The sequence below is a fragment of the Macaca fascicularis genome, chromosome 3, assembly GCF_037993035.2.
Source record: "Macaca fascicularis isolate 582-1 chromosome 3, T2T-MFA8v1.1".
NCBI lineage: Eukaryota > Metazoa > Chordata > Mammalia > Primates > Cercopithecidae > Macaca > Macaca fascicularis.
Genome location: NC_088377.1, coordinates 138,535,406 through 138,553,441, shown reverse-complemented (window position 1 = coordinate 138,553,441; position 18,036 = coordinate 138,535,406). Strand labels below are relative to the sequence as shown.

General features: G+C 33.4%; 1 protein-coding gene across 7 annotated transcripts in view; it reads right to left on the bottom strand.

Annotated features, from left to right (window-relative positions):
* PCLO (piccolo presynaptic cytomatrix protein) overlaps positions 1 to 18,036 on the bottom strand; it is a 401,999-nt gene that overhangs the window by 73,621 nt on the left and 310,342 nt on the right. For 5 of the 7 annotated variants that reach the window (XM_015447837.3, XM_015447839.3, XM_005550357.4 and 2 more), the window contains exons 11-16: positions 16,218 to 16,326; positions 15,645 to 15,712; positions 14,360 to 14,574; positions 10,550 to 10,600; positions 7,283 to 7,407; positions 4,420 to 4,446 (exon numbers count right to left, since the gene is read on the bottom strand). In XM_015447837.3, coding sequence (XP_015303323.3) covers positions 4,420 to 4,446; positions 7,283 to 7,407; positions 10,550 to 10,600; positions 14,360 to 14,574; positions 15,645 to 15,712; positions 16,218 to 16,326 — 595 coding nt within the window. Of the gene's footprint in view, positions 1 to 4,419; positions 4,447 to 7,282; positions 7,408 to 10,549; positions 10,601 to 14,359; positions 14,575 to 15,644; positions 15,713 to 16,217; positions 16,327 to 18,036 lie in introns of those variants that run through there. The other 2 variants (XM_045388674.2, XM_045388675.2) reach the window with 2 other exon arrangements.

Sequence of the window (18,036 nt, the reverse complement as noted above, 5' to 3'; positions counted from 1 at the left end):
ACCAGGATTCAAACATAGTTAATTTGATTTTTTGCTCTTAAATAAATGTTATATGAACTCAGTTGATTAGGCCCATCATAAAATGTGACATCCATCTATTTTCTTAATTGCAGGCTTCACTACCTGAAGTATCGAGTTTGTCTTCTTTATAATCTAAAATTCTCCATCTCAATTTAAATATATAATTTTTATACATATAATATAAATTATGTATAATGTGTACACACACATTACAAACATTATGAGCAAGTTAGGCCATCTTTGGAGTTGCCTAGGGAAATCCTGAACAGTACATCCTAAGCGAGTGTTGTGGAACAATTAGGCCTACTTATTATAAATACTGATAAATACCTGATGTTTGACCATATACATTTAGAAATAACCTAAACTGATTGGACAAAAGTTAAAATGTTCATTTTAATAGACTATCTTAATCATAGTAATGAGTTTGATTCTCCAATTCTCTACAGACCTAAAACATCCATTGCCTTTAGAATTAATGAAAGTAAAAACAGCTTGCTCCTAAACACCAATGAAAGCCTTTGCAGTATTTTTTGCACTTGCATTTCCTGACACACAGAGCTGGTCACACGAAGCCATTCTTTAATAACACTTGTTATATAACTACCATGCTCTGATCATATCGTACACAATTTCAATGAACTGTGTTGCCACTTAACACAATTTAAAACTCTACACAAAATAGTCGTATCAAAATCTGTGGATTTACAAGTTGAAGGTAGGCAGGTAAACAGGGGGATTCTTGAATGTGAGCATAAAGTCAAGCTGAGAAGTAAGTGGAGTTCATCCTCCCTTTCCTTTCTTGTCTAGTAAACACACTATATTCTCTTGAGGGAAGATTACATTAATGATTTAACATTAGGGAAATTAGGACAATTATATCTAATAATCAAAGAAGTTTATTAATAAGGGAAAATAAAAAGGTCAATACATAAAGATGGGACATGGTGCTTATCAAAAAATATCTAAAACTTCACCCCCTTGAAGTTTTGCCTTGTTTGTTTGTTTATTTATTTTTTTGAGATGGAGTCTGGCTCTGTCATCCAGGCTGGAGTGCAGTGGCGCAATCTGGGCTCACTGCAAGCTCCGCCTCCCGGGTTCACACCATTCTCCTGCCTCAGCCTCAGTAGCAGGGACTACAGGTGCCTGCCACCACCCCCGGCTAATTTTTTTTATTTTTTTATTTTTAGTAGAGACGGGGTTTCACCGTGTTAGCCAGGATGGTCTCCATCTCCTGACCCCGTGATCTGCCCTCCTCAGGCTCCCAAAGTACTGGTGGTTTATTTTTTTATTTGTTTTTATTGGCTATTTTGTCGTGCATAGGTATATCTACTTTTAAGGCTGTCTGAAAAAGTATTTGAAATTCAATTATTCTACTCAAGACCAGCAGGAAAACAGTTTCCATGTACATATTTTTTAATTTCAAAAGAAAAATTGAGAAAAGATAATGAAATTTGAAGGCTTCTTTGGTGTATCTACTTTTATAAAATAATCTAAAACATTGAAGGTATTCATTTCTAATGTTTTATCTGGTTTTCCTTTACTAAACTTACTACACACACACACACACACACACACACACACGTTTTTCAAAATTACTCCTCTGAGGTTGCTTCTCTTAATTTAGAAAAAGTACAACCTGTATCCCATTTTGTAAGCTCTGTTTAATGGTGTAATGGTGTGCTTATTGTCTATCATTTTATTTTCCTCTTTGCTCTCTGATGGCAGAGACTATGGCTACATTGTCAATTGTAACCCCTGCACCTGGCACAGTGTCTGACACATAGTCTGTGCTAAGTAAATGTTCAGTGATCCTTAGAACATGCTTGTATATTGTTTTCCTTTAAAATCTATTGAAGTAAAATACGTTTTGGACGTCATATTGTAAATATACACAACACCTGTACCTGCCTTCCATAGGTCCCAGAGGAAATGGTTTGATAGGCTACCAATGCTGTTTAGAGAAAGGTTCAGCCAGGAACTGGGCTTCCAGATATAATGATAGCTAAAAATAATTATTACATTCATAACAAAATCTCAGTAACGAGAAAATAATTTCACTTTGCTCAACAGTGTGATGAGAGAAAATCAGAACGAGGCCCTTCATGTATGCTCATTTCCATTTCTTAATTATCCAAGAGAAAGTATTGAGTTCATGCATGACCCAGACTTTTTCCTTGTCATTCTCTCACCTTATCTTGCCTGACATTTGGCCCTTCTGAGTTTGAGTATATTGATCAGAAGGTGGGAAGAAGAAAATAAAGAAGACAAGGAAACTAGATCAGTGTAATTTTTAACTAGTTAACAGGACTTCATTTTTAATTTAAGAATGAAAGATGTATTACATTTTATTATTAAAGAAAGTTGTTTAATTTTCTACATAGTATTTTTAAATAATTCAGTAGCTCAAGCATTCTGTAACTTTTTGTTGCAGAGATAACTAACCGTTGGTTACATAAAATGTATGATACACGTTCCTAGCAATAATAATAACAACTACCATTGATTGAAAGCTTATTATGTTCCAGACATTATGCTTATCACTTTTGATGTATTTATTTCATGTATTTCACAGAAAGCCTGCGAAGGGAGCTGTTATTATTCCTATTTTGCAGAAGAGAAAAATAGTTTTAGAGAAATCTTACAGCTTCTAAGTGACAGGGCTAAAATTCAAACGCAAGTTCTTAAGGACCTCACTCATTGGCTTCTATAGTCTAACTTACAATGTCAGTACCTTGTCAATATAATTCCCTCTTACACTGACAATTCTCAAAGACATGGTGAAAGTGATTTCTAAATGAAAGACAAGAGAGTAGCTTCTAGATCTTTTAAACAGTTATCTAAGACATGCCATTATTTATAATTTATAAAATATTCTCTCTTTTCTAAGTTAAATACAATCTCTATCATTCTGATAATTTCCCCCAAGTTTCTATATATAAAAGATAGGGAGATTCTGAATAATGTGATTAATAATATCTGTTCTAAAAATAATACTATTTCTTTGAAACAAAACTAATTTTGCATATCAGCCTGAGAGACCTGGATTGTGTTCTGTGATGAGAGAACCAGCCATAACGAGGAATCTATCACAGTGTCGATTACATTGTTTGCCACAATTATGTGGCTGCAAGGAAACAAAAAGTTTCTGGGCAATAGCAAGGCTGTGGTAACTAATCCTGTTGTTTGAAATATTTACATATTTATGCTTTTAAAAATCAGAAATAGACTCATTTGGGAAACAGCTCATTAGTAGTAAATGTGTGAAATTTTAATGTCATAGACAAAAACGAATGCTGTACCATTAATAATCTGGGTGAGATTAAAATCCTCATCACCCTATTGCTACAGATCTTACATGATTTGCCTTTCCAACTAAATGACACATTTAATTTATAATGCAATGAGAGATGTGCAAAATAATGCTTTTGGCTATGTACTAAGAAATTGCCTTAGTTGACAGTGTTATGATGCAACTTGTTATGAGCTGCATTAGAAAACACTCCTACTATTGGGAACAAAGGAAGATTATCTTATTGCCAATATACTACAGCAAGCCAATTATGGCATTCTACATTGCACAGCAGAAATTTTGTGGGGCAGAAGTTATAAAGGCATGAAAATGTTTCAACATTAGGTTCAAGTGAGGGACCAAGTTCAAACACCTATTTTCTTTTTTTTTTTTCTTTGAGACAGAGTCTCACTCTGTCGCCCAGGCTGAAGTGCAGTGGCACGATCTCAGCTCACTGCAAGCTCCACCTCCCAGGTTCATGTATTTTCCTGCCTCAGTCTCCTGGGTAGCTGGGACTACAGGCACCTGCCAACACGCCCCCAGCTAATTTTTTGTATTTTTAGTAGAGATGGGGTTTCACCGTGTTAGCCAGGATGGTCTCAATTTCCTGACCTCATGATCCGCCCACCTCGGCCTCCCAAAGTCCTGGGATTACAGTCATGAGTCACCACACCTGATGGGATACACACCTGTACTGGACAACTGGAAGATCCATTAATTACTTTTGAAAAGTGACTATATTTTTATTTCAATAGAAGACTCAAGAGAACTCATGATTATTATGTGAGAAGCTAAATGAGTTTTAGTGAATAGATTATAAATGAGACTTTAGTTATGTCTAATTTCATGGTAATAATATATTTTATTCATCGTTTCTGTGTTTTTGATATTTTCTACTTTTCTGTGTTCTATTGCACACATCTGCTAAAGCTATTTAGAAATATGCTCAGAACAATTTGTTGTAGTGCTGATTCAATAGACACAAACATGTAGAAAAATACAAGTTACAGCCCATGTTGAAGTGCAAGTGAATGTACATAAAAATGCAAAAAGCATAACTCAAGGCATAACAGCATAGCTTGACACTGAAAGAGAAACAACTCTACCTTGCATTCTGGACAACCATGACTTGACTGCATTGATTCCAAGAGCGAGAGTGAAGGGTAAAACAGGAAAGTAGAAAAGATAGGAAGAAAATAGTTAGGAACAGAAATAAGAAAGAAAATATGAAAATAATAACTAGAAGAGCTATTCCATAACATATAAATGACATGAGGCAGAAAATAATGCTAGAATTACAGTGAAAATAATACCTTGCAAGTGTAATACATTCCAAGGCCTCTGCTTGTCTAATAATTAGGAGTGTAATTGAAAGCAAGACCTAGGAATTGAATAGGAGCAGCTTATTAGCTGCCTTTGAGTCAAACCTCACCAAGTAGGGATGTTTTATTTGTCAAACCACAGGAGGATAGCTTTAGGTGGGGTGTTTGTTCTCCATTTCACCATGGTTCCCACCATTCCTTGTTGCTCACCCCAGAATGGACTGACAGATTTGTGTTACCTGCCTGTCCTTCATGATTCTTTAAGTTTGTAACATTCTACTTGACACATATCCTGTAATAAATAAAAGGTAGGTACTCTGTATTCCAGGATATCATTAGAGAATATAGAATATAAACAACAATGCTTTATCTTCATTCTTTCATTTACAAATGCTAATTACAGACAAATCCTTGGCAGTGATTTCCCCTTGTATCATAATATTGTCATAAATAACAATGAAGGTCTAATGACTCAAATCAAACATCAAACGCAGAATGAAGTTATCAGTTTGTTGTTATTCTTTTTTTTTTTTTTTTTTTTGAGATGAGTCTCGCTATGTCTCCCAGACTGGAGTGCAGTGGCGTGATCTCGGCTCACTGCAAGTTCCACCTCTCGGGTTCATGCCATTCTCCTGCCTCAGCCTCCCGAGAAGCTGGGACTACAGATGCCCGCCACCACGCCCGGCTAATTTTTTGTATTTTTGGTAGAGACAGGGTTTCACCATGTTAGCCAGGATGGTCTCGATCTCCTGACCTCGTGATCCACCCGCCTCGGCCTCCCAAAGTGCTGGGATTACAGGCGTGAGCCACCACGCCCGGCCTTGTTGTTATTCTTAAACTATAAAAGATATTGCCAAATTATAGTTACAACTACTATATATAGATATAAATGAATGAACATAAAACAAAAACTACCTTTTCCTGTACTGTGTGACTACTGGTAATCTCTACATAAAATTATTGGTTTTTCAAAATGTTCAATAGAGTAAAACTAGAGCAACCATACCAACAATTCCAAGTTTTTAAAATAAAATTATTGAGAAGGATGAAATTAAAAGCTGTGAACTAACTTTGACATAGCACCTGGCAATTTAAAAATTATTTTCTGAGTATCATCTAATTTTGTTCTCCTGACAAGCTAAACATGATGATTCTGCCTACCTTGGCTCTCAGGGTTGACAAGAATACTGAATTTCAAAGAAATTGGTGATCTGCCTGTGGTGATATAAATACTAAGCAGCAGACTGAGGTTCAGCGTATAGCTCTAATTTGGATCTTCTTTAAACAAACCAACTACAGTCAAAGAATACACTTCACATAATTAAAATGCTTTTAAATTTGCCAGAGATTATTTTATGTCCTAGAAAATAGTCTATTTTGGTGAATGCTCCATGTGTACTTGAAGGGAATATGTAATTTGCTATTGACGGGTAGTATATTCTGTAAATATCAATTAGATCATCAAATCAACTAGGAAAATATTATGAGGCAACCAAACAATTATTTGAACAATTTAAATATGTGTTTATACAAGGTATTAAGGTTATTTTTAAATGAGTTTTATTTTTCAGAAATATATACTAAAATATTTGCAGAAATAATTATAATAGCTGAGATTTACTTCTAAATAATCTAGATTAAGGGAGTGTATGAGGAAAAATGAAACGTGATTGATCACTAAGTGATAACTGTTGAGGTTGCGTGATGGGTACATAGTGGGTCAAATTATTCCTTCTACTTGTGTGCCACAGTGGAAAATTTCCAAGTTAAAGGGAAAATTCAAATGTCACTCCACAAATTAAAAGGAAAATGAAAAGAAAATAAAACCAGTTTCTTTAAATTACCAACTCAAAATTCTTTTTATTTTACCTCCATTTGTTGATCTTACGTTTCCATCTTGCTAATTTGGCTGATATGAATTGTTCAAGTGAAGGATAATAATTTGTAGGGTTCAAATCAGTGTTTCAAAACCATACTTGAGTACTGACTTATATACCAGATCACAGCAATTTGCCTTATGTGAGAGTTAAATATCTCCAAAGAACACTTGACTATATCAACAATTTATACATCACACAAGAGACTCAAAGAGATATTTTTTATTTATTTACCAAAGTCAATACTTCTAATATTACTTTGTGTTATTTTATAATTTTTAAATCAGTGATTTGGAAATATGCTATAAATAAGGATACATCAGGGAACCCTTTAATCAACACTAACATATTGGGAAATACACATGTCCTATAAAAATAAACAGTAACTTGTGAGTCCTTGAATATCGATTTCTCAGATAAATTTGGGAAGGTAAGCCAATTCTTTAACTTTGACACAAATAATTCCTTAAATGATTTCATAGTGAATCTGATAGTTCATCACAGGAGTGATTTCCAGAATTAAAAGGCTGATTTGCTCTGTTGGAGGCTGGTTTCATTTTGATCACTGTTCTTCTAGAACCCTGTAAGGCTTAATTATAAGTTTTTAATTCCACCTTATTTACTAATTGGAAATAAATAAATATGATGTGTGGAGGAAAGTAAGGAAAAGATAATAAAGTCAATTAAAATGAGGTGCTGAAATTAAAGAATAGAAAACACTATACTATTGTTTTAAAACATGAGATGAAATACTTCTTCATTTTACTTACCCTCTCCCTGGAAGAAGGTACACTTTCACAAAAGGGTCAGAATAACCATTGTTGTCTCGAGGAACAAGATTTCTTGCTTGGAGAATATGTATTATGAGATTTCCAAGATCATAGTTAATTTGAAGCTTTAGGAGACAGAAAAATATTCCATAAGTTTTTTAAAGCATGTTATACATTATCATTCAATATTTACTAATATGTTTTTAAGAAAATTCTTGTAAGAAGCATCAACTTTCATTTTCATTTTATTTGAAGCCAAACAGACCAGTTAGTGTCTAATTTAATTGAGAGCTCCCAGGCATATTTTAATTCCTAGCAAACATGCTGTTCATTCTTTCCACGGTGAAAAGGCCTGGCCTGTTTAAAGTTTATTTAGAAGGAAAATCATATATTAGAATGCTGGTTATATTTTTTAATTAAATTGCTACTCTTAGGAAAATAGTAAATGTTGTTAATGTTTATTAACAACAATTTCCAGAATTTTCAAAGAAATTAACTAATTGGTAAGTTATTATAAAGTATTATCTGCATTTTGCCAAATAATTAGCAGCGGGGTGGAACTGTTATTTAAAGATAAAGCTGTCGGCACTGAAATGTAAGAATATTTAAGAATACACAGATTACTACCTCTTTTTTATGTTACATTATCTGATATTAAACCTATGGATACCTTTCGGTACCAGCTTTCCTAATAGAGTGAGATACTAGAATAATCTTTTTTTCTTTTAATTTTAGAAGCTGAAGAAAGAAGAGGCATTGTTTTATAGACGCTTACTGGCTGTTGCACAATTGTGGCTGAATACTAAAAGACATAATTCAAACAAATATTTGAGAAAACTGCATAATTCAAAATAATTGAGTTAAGCATTTTTTTCCTTTTACAATTGAAAGACTCTTTCGGCATCATTTAGAATAAACCTTAATTCTGTTTGATGTTACTTTTGTTTATTAAATAATAGAGGGGAAGGGATACATATTTCAAGGGCAAATCCATATAGAAAAATACTACTTTTAAAATAATCCATATAAAACAGACATGCTGCATTTATATTTAAAATAGGATAACTCAGATGAGTCATACTTTCCTGTAAAACTTCATAATGAAAATAAATCCTCATTTTAGCATAATTTTGATCTTATTATGTTTCCTGTCAGAAAATACATCTTCAATTGCTTATCTCCATCCAGAAAAGACTAGAGTCCCTGACCGTAATAAAAGCACAGTGAAAAAGAAAGCAAAGTACCATTAAAGAAGAGGAGAAATGGGGAGTTTAGAACTGTATGCTATAATCTGGCACGGAAATACAGAATATAAAATAACCTGTAATTAATACCACTGAAATTTCAAACAGCTTCCAGATCTTTAGTTAAAGAGAAACACTTCCCCATTCTCTCCTTTCTCTGCCAGCCTTAGAATCCTCTTTTAAATGATGAAGCACTCAAACCATTTCTTATTTAAATGAAAACTTGCAGGCCACCCGAAGAGAGTGCTTTTTAAAATTTGCTCTGTATGGCCTTAGGAAACATCTAGAGTTGCTCAGGGTCAGCTTTGAGAGAGAATGGAATGCCCCAGCAATCTTCAATCACAGTGACTCCAGTGCAGACAGATTTGTGGTTTGGGTGTCTACATAAGGTTTCATTAGAAATGAGCCTTTGCTAAAAGAAAATAATAATAATTAATAATAATAATAAAAAAATAATAATAAATTGAAATCACTGCCTTAAGAAAATATCACCCAAATTAAGAAGAAATAATAGCAGGGTAAATTTCAACTACAAAATTACATCTTACTCCTTAAGGGAAAGCAAAATAAAATTAGAACAAACAACAACAATAAAAACAAAAAAAAAGTCCAAAAGAAATACTAGTTCAAGGACAGAAGTTTCAAAATAGTAGGAAAGAGAAAGAAGGCTATTAAGAATCAGAAATTCTAGCATTTTCTTTGCTGCTTGTGAAACGAAGAAAGATGAGGTCAGTGAAAAATAGGCTTTCTGGAAGTTGGAAATAGCAGAGAAACAGCCAGATCGGGAGGACAGAGGTCATCAGGGTAGTTCTGTTAGTTTGTTCTTAGTAACGTGTCAACCTTCTGCACATTTTCTCCATTTCCACACTCATACTCCACTTTTGCTTTGTAGTGGGTTCCTGGATAATCACTTAATTGGTTTCTTTGCCTCAATGTCCTTCCCTTTATAATATTTCTTGTAGGTCACTGCCATATGAATTTTTATTACACATTCTTTTTGAATAGTCTCTCTCTTACTCCAAAATAGAGATCATGGTATATTACATAGTGGCTAACATTCTTAGGATTATGTTCAAGGTTCTTTTTAATTTAGTATTAACCTATTTCTCAAAGCTGATTCTTCAACCATTACTCTCAGACAACAGTACCTTTAATTGTACTGTTTCTTATCCTAGGAATATAATCTCCCTTTCTTTATGCTTATCTTCAAATTAATTCAAGTTTCTGTTATCCTTTGTGAAGTCTTTTGTGAAAATTTCCTCTAGAATGTATTAGAGATGCAGCTAAGACTTACTCTTTCATCTGGAACATACTATTTTCAATTAGTTACTATTTCGTAGTGTTAATTCTTTCTATATACTATTTCTTATTCACTCTAAATTACTTTTTGGTATCACCTAAGGTGCAGGTTTTAAAGTTTTTTTTTTTTTTTTTTAAGATGACCCACAATTAGAAATATATGAATATCAAAACACACAGAGAGAATTTTAAAAGATGATGATCTTTTTATTTTTATATATTTTTCTTTATCTACTTTTATGTTATTTTTCTGATGAAAATTTATTAAACTAATTTTATAAATTACAAAGCAGTTATGACTCATGGTATGAAAAATACTTCTCTACAAGAACTATTCAGCAATTTTTAAAGCAATTTTTGATTAAAAGAAGAAAAAATCCAGTAGACTTATGAAACTCTTAAAGAGGAAACTTCAAATTTCCAGGAGAATCTGTTATGTTTAAAATACATTAGACAAATATAAAGGAACTGAGGCACAAAACATGTTGACACTGCTAAGATACCAGGCAGATTTCAAAGTATAGAAATACATAGCTATGATTGGAATTCATAAAACATATATTTGTATTAATATACTATTCTATAAAATTGCATTTTTCCTTTACAGTTCTGTATATGTTACAGAATAAGAAAAATCCTAACAGTGTGTTTACAATTTCAATAAACCAGTGGCAGAAGAACCAAAAAAGGTTATATAATGGCGACTTTTTAAAAAACTTCATACCTGAATTTCTCCCGTAATTGGATGAGAGACAACCTTTGTTGCATCGGTAGGCTGTAATATTAAAGAACACATATTGCATTAATAGATACATTAATCACAGAATTTATCATTTCGGCTTTCTTCTGAAATTAGTTTCTATTTGGTCAGAGCAACTGCTTGGAAAATATATTTTATCCATTTGGCTGCTTCAGAATAATGGTGTCTACTTACGGTTCTCAATACACATTTAATTTTATAGATGCATAAATCTGTTTTTCATTTTGGTAAGCCTGCTTTGAAGCTGTAATTTTATACCAGCAGTATTTTCAATTACTTAAGAAAATGAACACTTTAGGTTTAAAGCACTTAATTAAGTATTTACAGGTTTTAAAGATCTATACAGTAATGTTTAAAATACATTTATCAAGTAAAAGACTGGTTTAATACAAGAACTGCTGAGGAGCACAGAAGGTAGAAAAGTCCTTCTTTTACTTCTTTGCTTAATGCTTAGCACCTCCCGGCTCCCTTCCAGAGTGAATCACCCACTCAATCACTTTCTCTATAAACATTCCAAAGAAATTTTTATAGAACTAGTAAAAACAATCCTAAAATTCATTTAGAGCCACAAAAGACCCTAATAGCCAAAGCAATTTTGAGCTAAAAGAACAAAACCAGAGGAATTATGCTACTTGACTTCAAAATCCACCACAAAGCTATAGTAATCAAAGCAGCATGGTATGGCATAAAAGCAGACAGACATATGGAATGGAACACAATAGATAACCCCCAAATAAACACATTCATTTACAGTCAATTGACTTTCAACAAAGATGTTAAGAACACATAATGGGCAAAGGATAGTCTCTCTAATAAATGGTACCGGGAAAACTGGACATCCCACATGCAGAGCAATTAAAATTGGACCCTTATCTCACACCATGTACAAGAATCATCTCAAAATAGATTAAAGATTTAAATATAAGACCTGAAAATTTAAAATTATTAGAGAGAAACATAAGGGAAAAGCTCTATGACATTGGTCTGAGAAAAGATTTTTTGGACATGACTCCAAAAGCACAGGCAACAAAAGCAAAAATAAAAAATAGAAGTATAACAAACTAAAAAGCTTTTGCATAGCCAATCAGCAGCTGATTGTTTCAATCAACAGAGTGAAGAGACAACCTACAGAATGTGAGGAAATATTTGCAAACCATACATCTGACAGGGTGTTAATATCCAAAATATACAAGAAAGTCAAACAACTCAACAGCAGGAAAACAAATAACCTGAATTAAAAATGTGCAGAGATTTGGAATAGACATTTCTCAGAAGAAGACATACGAATGACTAAGAGGTATATAAAAAATCAACAACATTAATCATCAGAGAAATACAAATTAAAGCTATAATGAGATATTAACTCACCCCAGTCAAAGTGACTGTTATCCAAAAGAAAAAAGATAGTGAGTGATGGTGAGAATGTGGAGAAAGGGAACGCTTGCACACTGTTGTTGGGATTGTAAATTGATATATCCATAATGGAAAACAGTATGGAGGTTCCTCAAAAAAATTAAAAATCGAGCTACCATATGATCCAGCAATCTCACCGCTGAGCATATATGCAAAGGAAATGAGATCAGCACGTCAGAGATACCAACAATCTCAGGTTCACTGCAGCATTATTCACAATAGCCAAGATACAATACCAACCTAAGTGTCTATCAATTGATTATGAGGTAAAGAAAATGTGTTATATATACACAACAGAATACTATTTAGCCTTAAAAAACAAGGCAGTCCTGTCATTTGTAACAAGATGGATAAACCTGAAGGACATTATGTTAAGTGGACTAATTCATGCACAGAGAGATAAATGCCACATTATCTCACTCATATGTGGAATCTAACAAAATTGAACTTATAGAAGCATAGAGAAGAATGGTAGTTACCAGGGGCTAAGAGAAAAGGAAAGAATGATGGTCAAAGGGTACAAACTACTCTTAGGGGGAAGTTAAAAGCTCTGTTATACAACATGGTGACTACAGTTAATAGTAATGTATTATATTGTTGAAAATTGTGAAGAGAGTAGATTTAAAAAAAAAAATTTTTTAAGCCAAATACTTCAGAGGAATGAAGAGTAGATTTAAAGTGTTTGGACCACAAAAAATAAGTGAGGTAATCCATGTTAATTAGCTCAACGTAATGCAGCCATTCCACAACGTATTCATGTTCTTTTTGGTTTTTTTTTCCAGACAGTCTCACTCTGTCCCCTGGGCTAGAGTGCAGTGGTGTGATCTCTGCTCACTGCAACTCCATGTCCCATGTTCAAGTGATTCTCCCACCTCAGCCTCCTGAGTAGCTGGGACAACAGGCATGAGCCACCACACCTGGCTAATTTTTGTATTTTTTGGTGGAGATGGGGTTTCACTGTGTTGGTTAGGGTGGTCTCGAACTCCTGGTCTCAAGTGCTCTGCCTGCCTTGGCCTCCCAAAATGCTGGGATTACAGGCATGAGCCAGCATGCCCGGCCACAATGTATACATATTTTAAAACCTCATGCTGTAAGTATAAACATATACGAGTTTCATTTGTTAATTAAAAATAATTTAAAATTTAAAAATATAAGCAATATTGTATGAGACGGTTAATTGCTTAATTTAAAAAGAAGTTGTTTTCAAATATGTTCAAATTATATTTTTATAACATAGAAACATCTACAAAACAGAATTTAGTATTAATTATGTTGGTATTTTAGTTGGCTAGTTTATGAATTATTTTTAAATGATTATCAAAATAGAGCCTCTATAAGGTAATTATTCAAAATTAGCACATAATTGCTTGTGGTAAAATGTAGTTGTGTTAAAATTTATTTCAAAATTTAGTCTAACTGCCCTTGAAATTACTTTGCTTATGAAGCTTTTCTATATTTAGTTTCAAACAAATCATTTTATGATGCAATGATTAAGGTCAACCTACTTTTGTTGTTTGCTTCTGAATAAAAGGATTCTCTTTTTGGTGACATCTGCTGTATTTTTATAGTTAAAAAACAAACTTTATTTTTTATGTCTGGTCACTTGACCTAAGCATATATAGCCTGTCCTTCCCATATATTTCACTATATAAAGATAAACCTTTATTCATGTTTAAACAAAAGGACACTTTTTTCCCCATGTATTTATCAACTACAGGGATAGTTTTTCTTAAGAATCAAATCTATGAGGGAAATCATCAATTGTCTATATTTCCTCTGCTTTTTATAAGGTTAAAAAATAATTTTATTTTTTTTTAATTCCTTGGCACTTTGAAACAATAGCGTTGGAAGCATTTGTTTCGAATGAAGACTTGCATCAATAAAAAATGCTTAATATGGAATTGAGGATAAAGTTCAAAGTGGTGATAATATGTTACTGGTTTTCCTTGTTTGTTATTGTCTTAAATTTTCTTTATCGCTGTGTCCTTTTTACTTAATTATAAAATCTAATGTAATATGTACCTTTTGTTTCCTAAAAGATGCAAAGCTAATATTCTATATACAAAGCTCAGATACATGCAACAACAAAGAGAGCCAGAAAATATAAAGTATCAGAGACATTTTTCAAGTTCCTCATAATAACTACTGAAATATTTAAAAGATGTAGAAATACATCATCCTGGTACATCTTGATGAGTTTTGTACTCAGAAGAGAAAAAATGTTTCTTGTTTTGACAGATCATCTGGAAATGAGAAATCATAAGAAAAATACTTTAGAAAATGATATTTTATTTTCTATCTCTGGTCTGAATAAAGAGCTAGAAAACAAGTGGGTCAGAGGTCACATCAAACACTCCTCACCTTGCTGCTGCTGTGCTTCTTTTTGCTCACTGAAGGGGACCCTGGTTGCCCAGGGCTGGGAACGGAACTGGATCCTGCTGATGTAGGACCTGAATGAACATGAGATCCTTTTTCAACAACCGATGACAGAACCAGCGGTGACTGCTGTAGTGAAACCTTCTGGAGTTCTGCTGCCAACTGCTTAGGATCAACCCCTGGGGATTTCGCCTTATCCACTACAACAAAATGAAATAGATTTACATACTTCTCCATAATACCATGGAACTATGTGAGTTCTAGGTGACAAAGGTAAAACATTACTTATAAAATAAGCTAAACTTTAAAAATGAAATTAACTTAATTGCACTTCTATGTATCAGTTTCCAAGGAAGTCTACAAGGCTCTGAGAAGAGTAACCTAATGCTGAATTACAGAGGAATAGTGAAGTTCCTGTTGCATCTTCAGAAAAATGTTTTTAATATTTTACATAGAGAATTGTTTGAATGATGCAATATCCTATTTTATCCATTGGAACTTAATTTGTATGATTAGCTGCTTTTCCTTCCCTAAATTTTACATCATTCTTTCTCTAAGGAGAAAATTTTCTAAGGGGAAAGTTTTAATGGGTTTATTTATATTTACAAGTGTATTAAAATTCGTATAGCACTTGGTCTATTCTGCTTAGTGCAATAAGCCAGACTACTAGAATTGTGGCTGTAAGAGTAGAAAGTGCTCAACAAAAATTTATTTAACATAGGAAAAGGGATATTTTTAAACTTACAATAGATCTAACAAATCTGTAGATTATATTTGTTATCCAAAGAAAGAATTAAATCTATCTCACCGTGTACTTATGAAATTACATGTTGATTTTTGTTTACTATAAAAAGGAAATGAAAAGGTTCAGAAATAAGATTTTTTTTAAACCCAGTTATTCTAAAAAGAATCAAGTATGCTCTAAAAATTATGTAAACCCAAAAAGAAATGGCTCCAAGCGTTACTTTCAAAGGATGAATTCATATTTAAAGAATTAAAACTGTGAATTCATGCAGCAAGGATTTTACGTGAACTTGTTTAAGGGGACTAACATGCAAATACTTATTTCCCCAGAATGCTAAAACTGTAGCTACAATGCCCTAGAGTTTGCTTATAATTATATAAATATATTTAACAATCTATTCATAACTTTATCTCGGTCTATATCTGTGTTTATGTCTATATCTTCATCTACAATTACATATGCCTCTCCAACTACTTCTATATCTACCTCTTTATTTACAGTTGAAACTAAATTTCTTTTACCTACCAGCTTTTGGTGGCTCATGAAGTTCCAGATGCTGGGAATTTTCAGAATCTGATAGCATATTGAGGTCCCTAAAAATTAAAACAAAACATTAAGAAAGATATTGAGGAAATCTGAGACAAACAGCACTTTTTTCCAACTACCCTTAATTTTTTTCAGTAGGTAAATGAGAAGTGGTTAATGATATAAAGCAACTCCAAAGCATGCTTAGCCTCCTAACCAAATATATAGTTGCAATGCTGTTAAAAGTCAGAGCTGATAAAAATGATTATTTAAGGTGAAATCTTTATGAATTAAGTGTAAGTTCATTTGTAAATACATATCCATGAAATCTAAATGGGTTCAGGCTTTCATTTAAATGAAGCACGTTTCCATAAAAGCATGAAAGGGAAGAGGCTGTTGACACAATCAGAAACTAAGTTAGCTGAATTCTTTCTATGCTTTAGGCTTTGATTCACTTTATTTTATAATTACAGAAAATCTTGCTAACTGGCAAAGGTTCCACCTTAACAATTTTAAATTAAAAGAGTCATGGATAGCCAAAAAATGGAAACAGAAAGATGGGGAAAAACTCACAGTCTTACACATATTTCTGCTTCCCCACTTTGCTGACTAATGATACTCTGAACTTCTTCATATGTTTTAGAAGTCAAGGGAATTCCATTCCATTCCAATACTTGCATCCCTAAAAAGACAAATTGAATATAAAATCAAATGTGTGCTATCTCCAGTCTGGGTACATAGGGCATCGAAGACATTTATTTGCATTTAGAAGTCAACTCAGCACACCATTTCAGAGAACATCAATTCCAAGTTCTCTGCAACATTAATACCAAAACCATGATGTAGTTTGATCTCATTAACTTACCTGAACACATAAAATATATTTAATACAACATGCAAAATTTTGCTTTTGAAAATCTGTTTAGTATTATCAAACGCATGCATTCTGTTCACACTGCCATAAAAAACATTACTGAATGTATACTGCTTAGACCAATTTCGTATAGGAAATAAAACAAACACTTAGAACCCCCAATATAATTTTTCTGTGGGGAACAAGCTACTAGAGGAATGTATTTGGTATTTTATCATGAAATGGGAGTAGTAGAAAAAAGTCATTTGGATTTCTCCATTTCAGAAAGTGTTGTAGCTTCTATTTTCTGCAGATGAAATAGAATGCCACTTCGTGTCTTTTTCTTCACTGCATGCCAGACATCCCTGAATTGAGGAATACTAGGAAGGTTATAGGAAGGGCAGCTGCATGGGTATATGACCTGTGCACCAGTACAAGGCCCTGTGCTCAGAAAGACCTATGCTTGGTTTAATGCTCTACTGTTGTCATCTTGAAATTCTTAATAACATTTGAACAAAGAACCCACATTTTAATTTTGCATTTGGTTTTATAAATTACGTAGCTGGCCTGGCCTGACCTGGTCAGGGCATTTCATTTTTCCTATCTAAAAAGATAATTTCACAGAAAAAATAAAAGTATAACATAATTAATATTTCAATATTTTACATCTAGCTCCTTTGGTCCATTTTATGTGAGCTGTCAAAGTCATTGAGGGGTCCATGTATGGCATGATTCACATTGTTCTGACATGCAGCTATGTGAACTGGGTATATATAGTAGATGAACCCATCCAAGGTAGTGCTCAAGTATTTGTGAACTCTACCAGCTTTATTTGAGAAAAATGTCTAAATACTACAATTATGTTGTTGAACCATTAGTTTTTTTTTTTTTTTTTTTTTTTTTTTTTAGACAGGTCTCACTCTGTTACCCAGACTGGAGTGCAGTGTTGCGATCTCTGCTCACCACAAGCTCCGCCTTCCAGGCTCAAGGGATTCTCCTGTCTCAGCCTCTCAAGTAGCTGGGATTACAGGTGTATGCCACCACGCCCGGCTAGTTTTTGTATTTTTAGTAGAGACAGGGTTTCACCACATTGGCCAGGCTGGTCTCAAACTCCTAACCTCAAATGATCCACTCGCCACAGCCTCCCAAAGTGCTGGGATTACAGGCATGAGCCACCATGCCTGGTCTGAACCATTAGGTTTAAAACGAGCTTCACAGATGCCTATGTGAAATTACCTATTGATCATCATTGGCTCCAGTGAAAAATTCTAAACATGGCATGATTGTATCTTTAAAAGTTTTAATGATTATGATATATATTAGAAAGCATATTATCACTTGCAAGTAAGAAAGGGAAAAGCTTTTAAACTATAGTCAAATAGTAAAAGAAGTCCATAAAAAGGCTCACAATAACACAAACAAGAATGACTTTTCTATAACTTACTCCAAGGAAACTTTATCTTCAGATGGGCCTTAGGTTTATTTCAACAATCCCAGGCTGTTGTACATATAAAATGAGAAAATTATGTAAAAGACAGT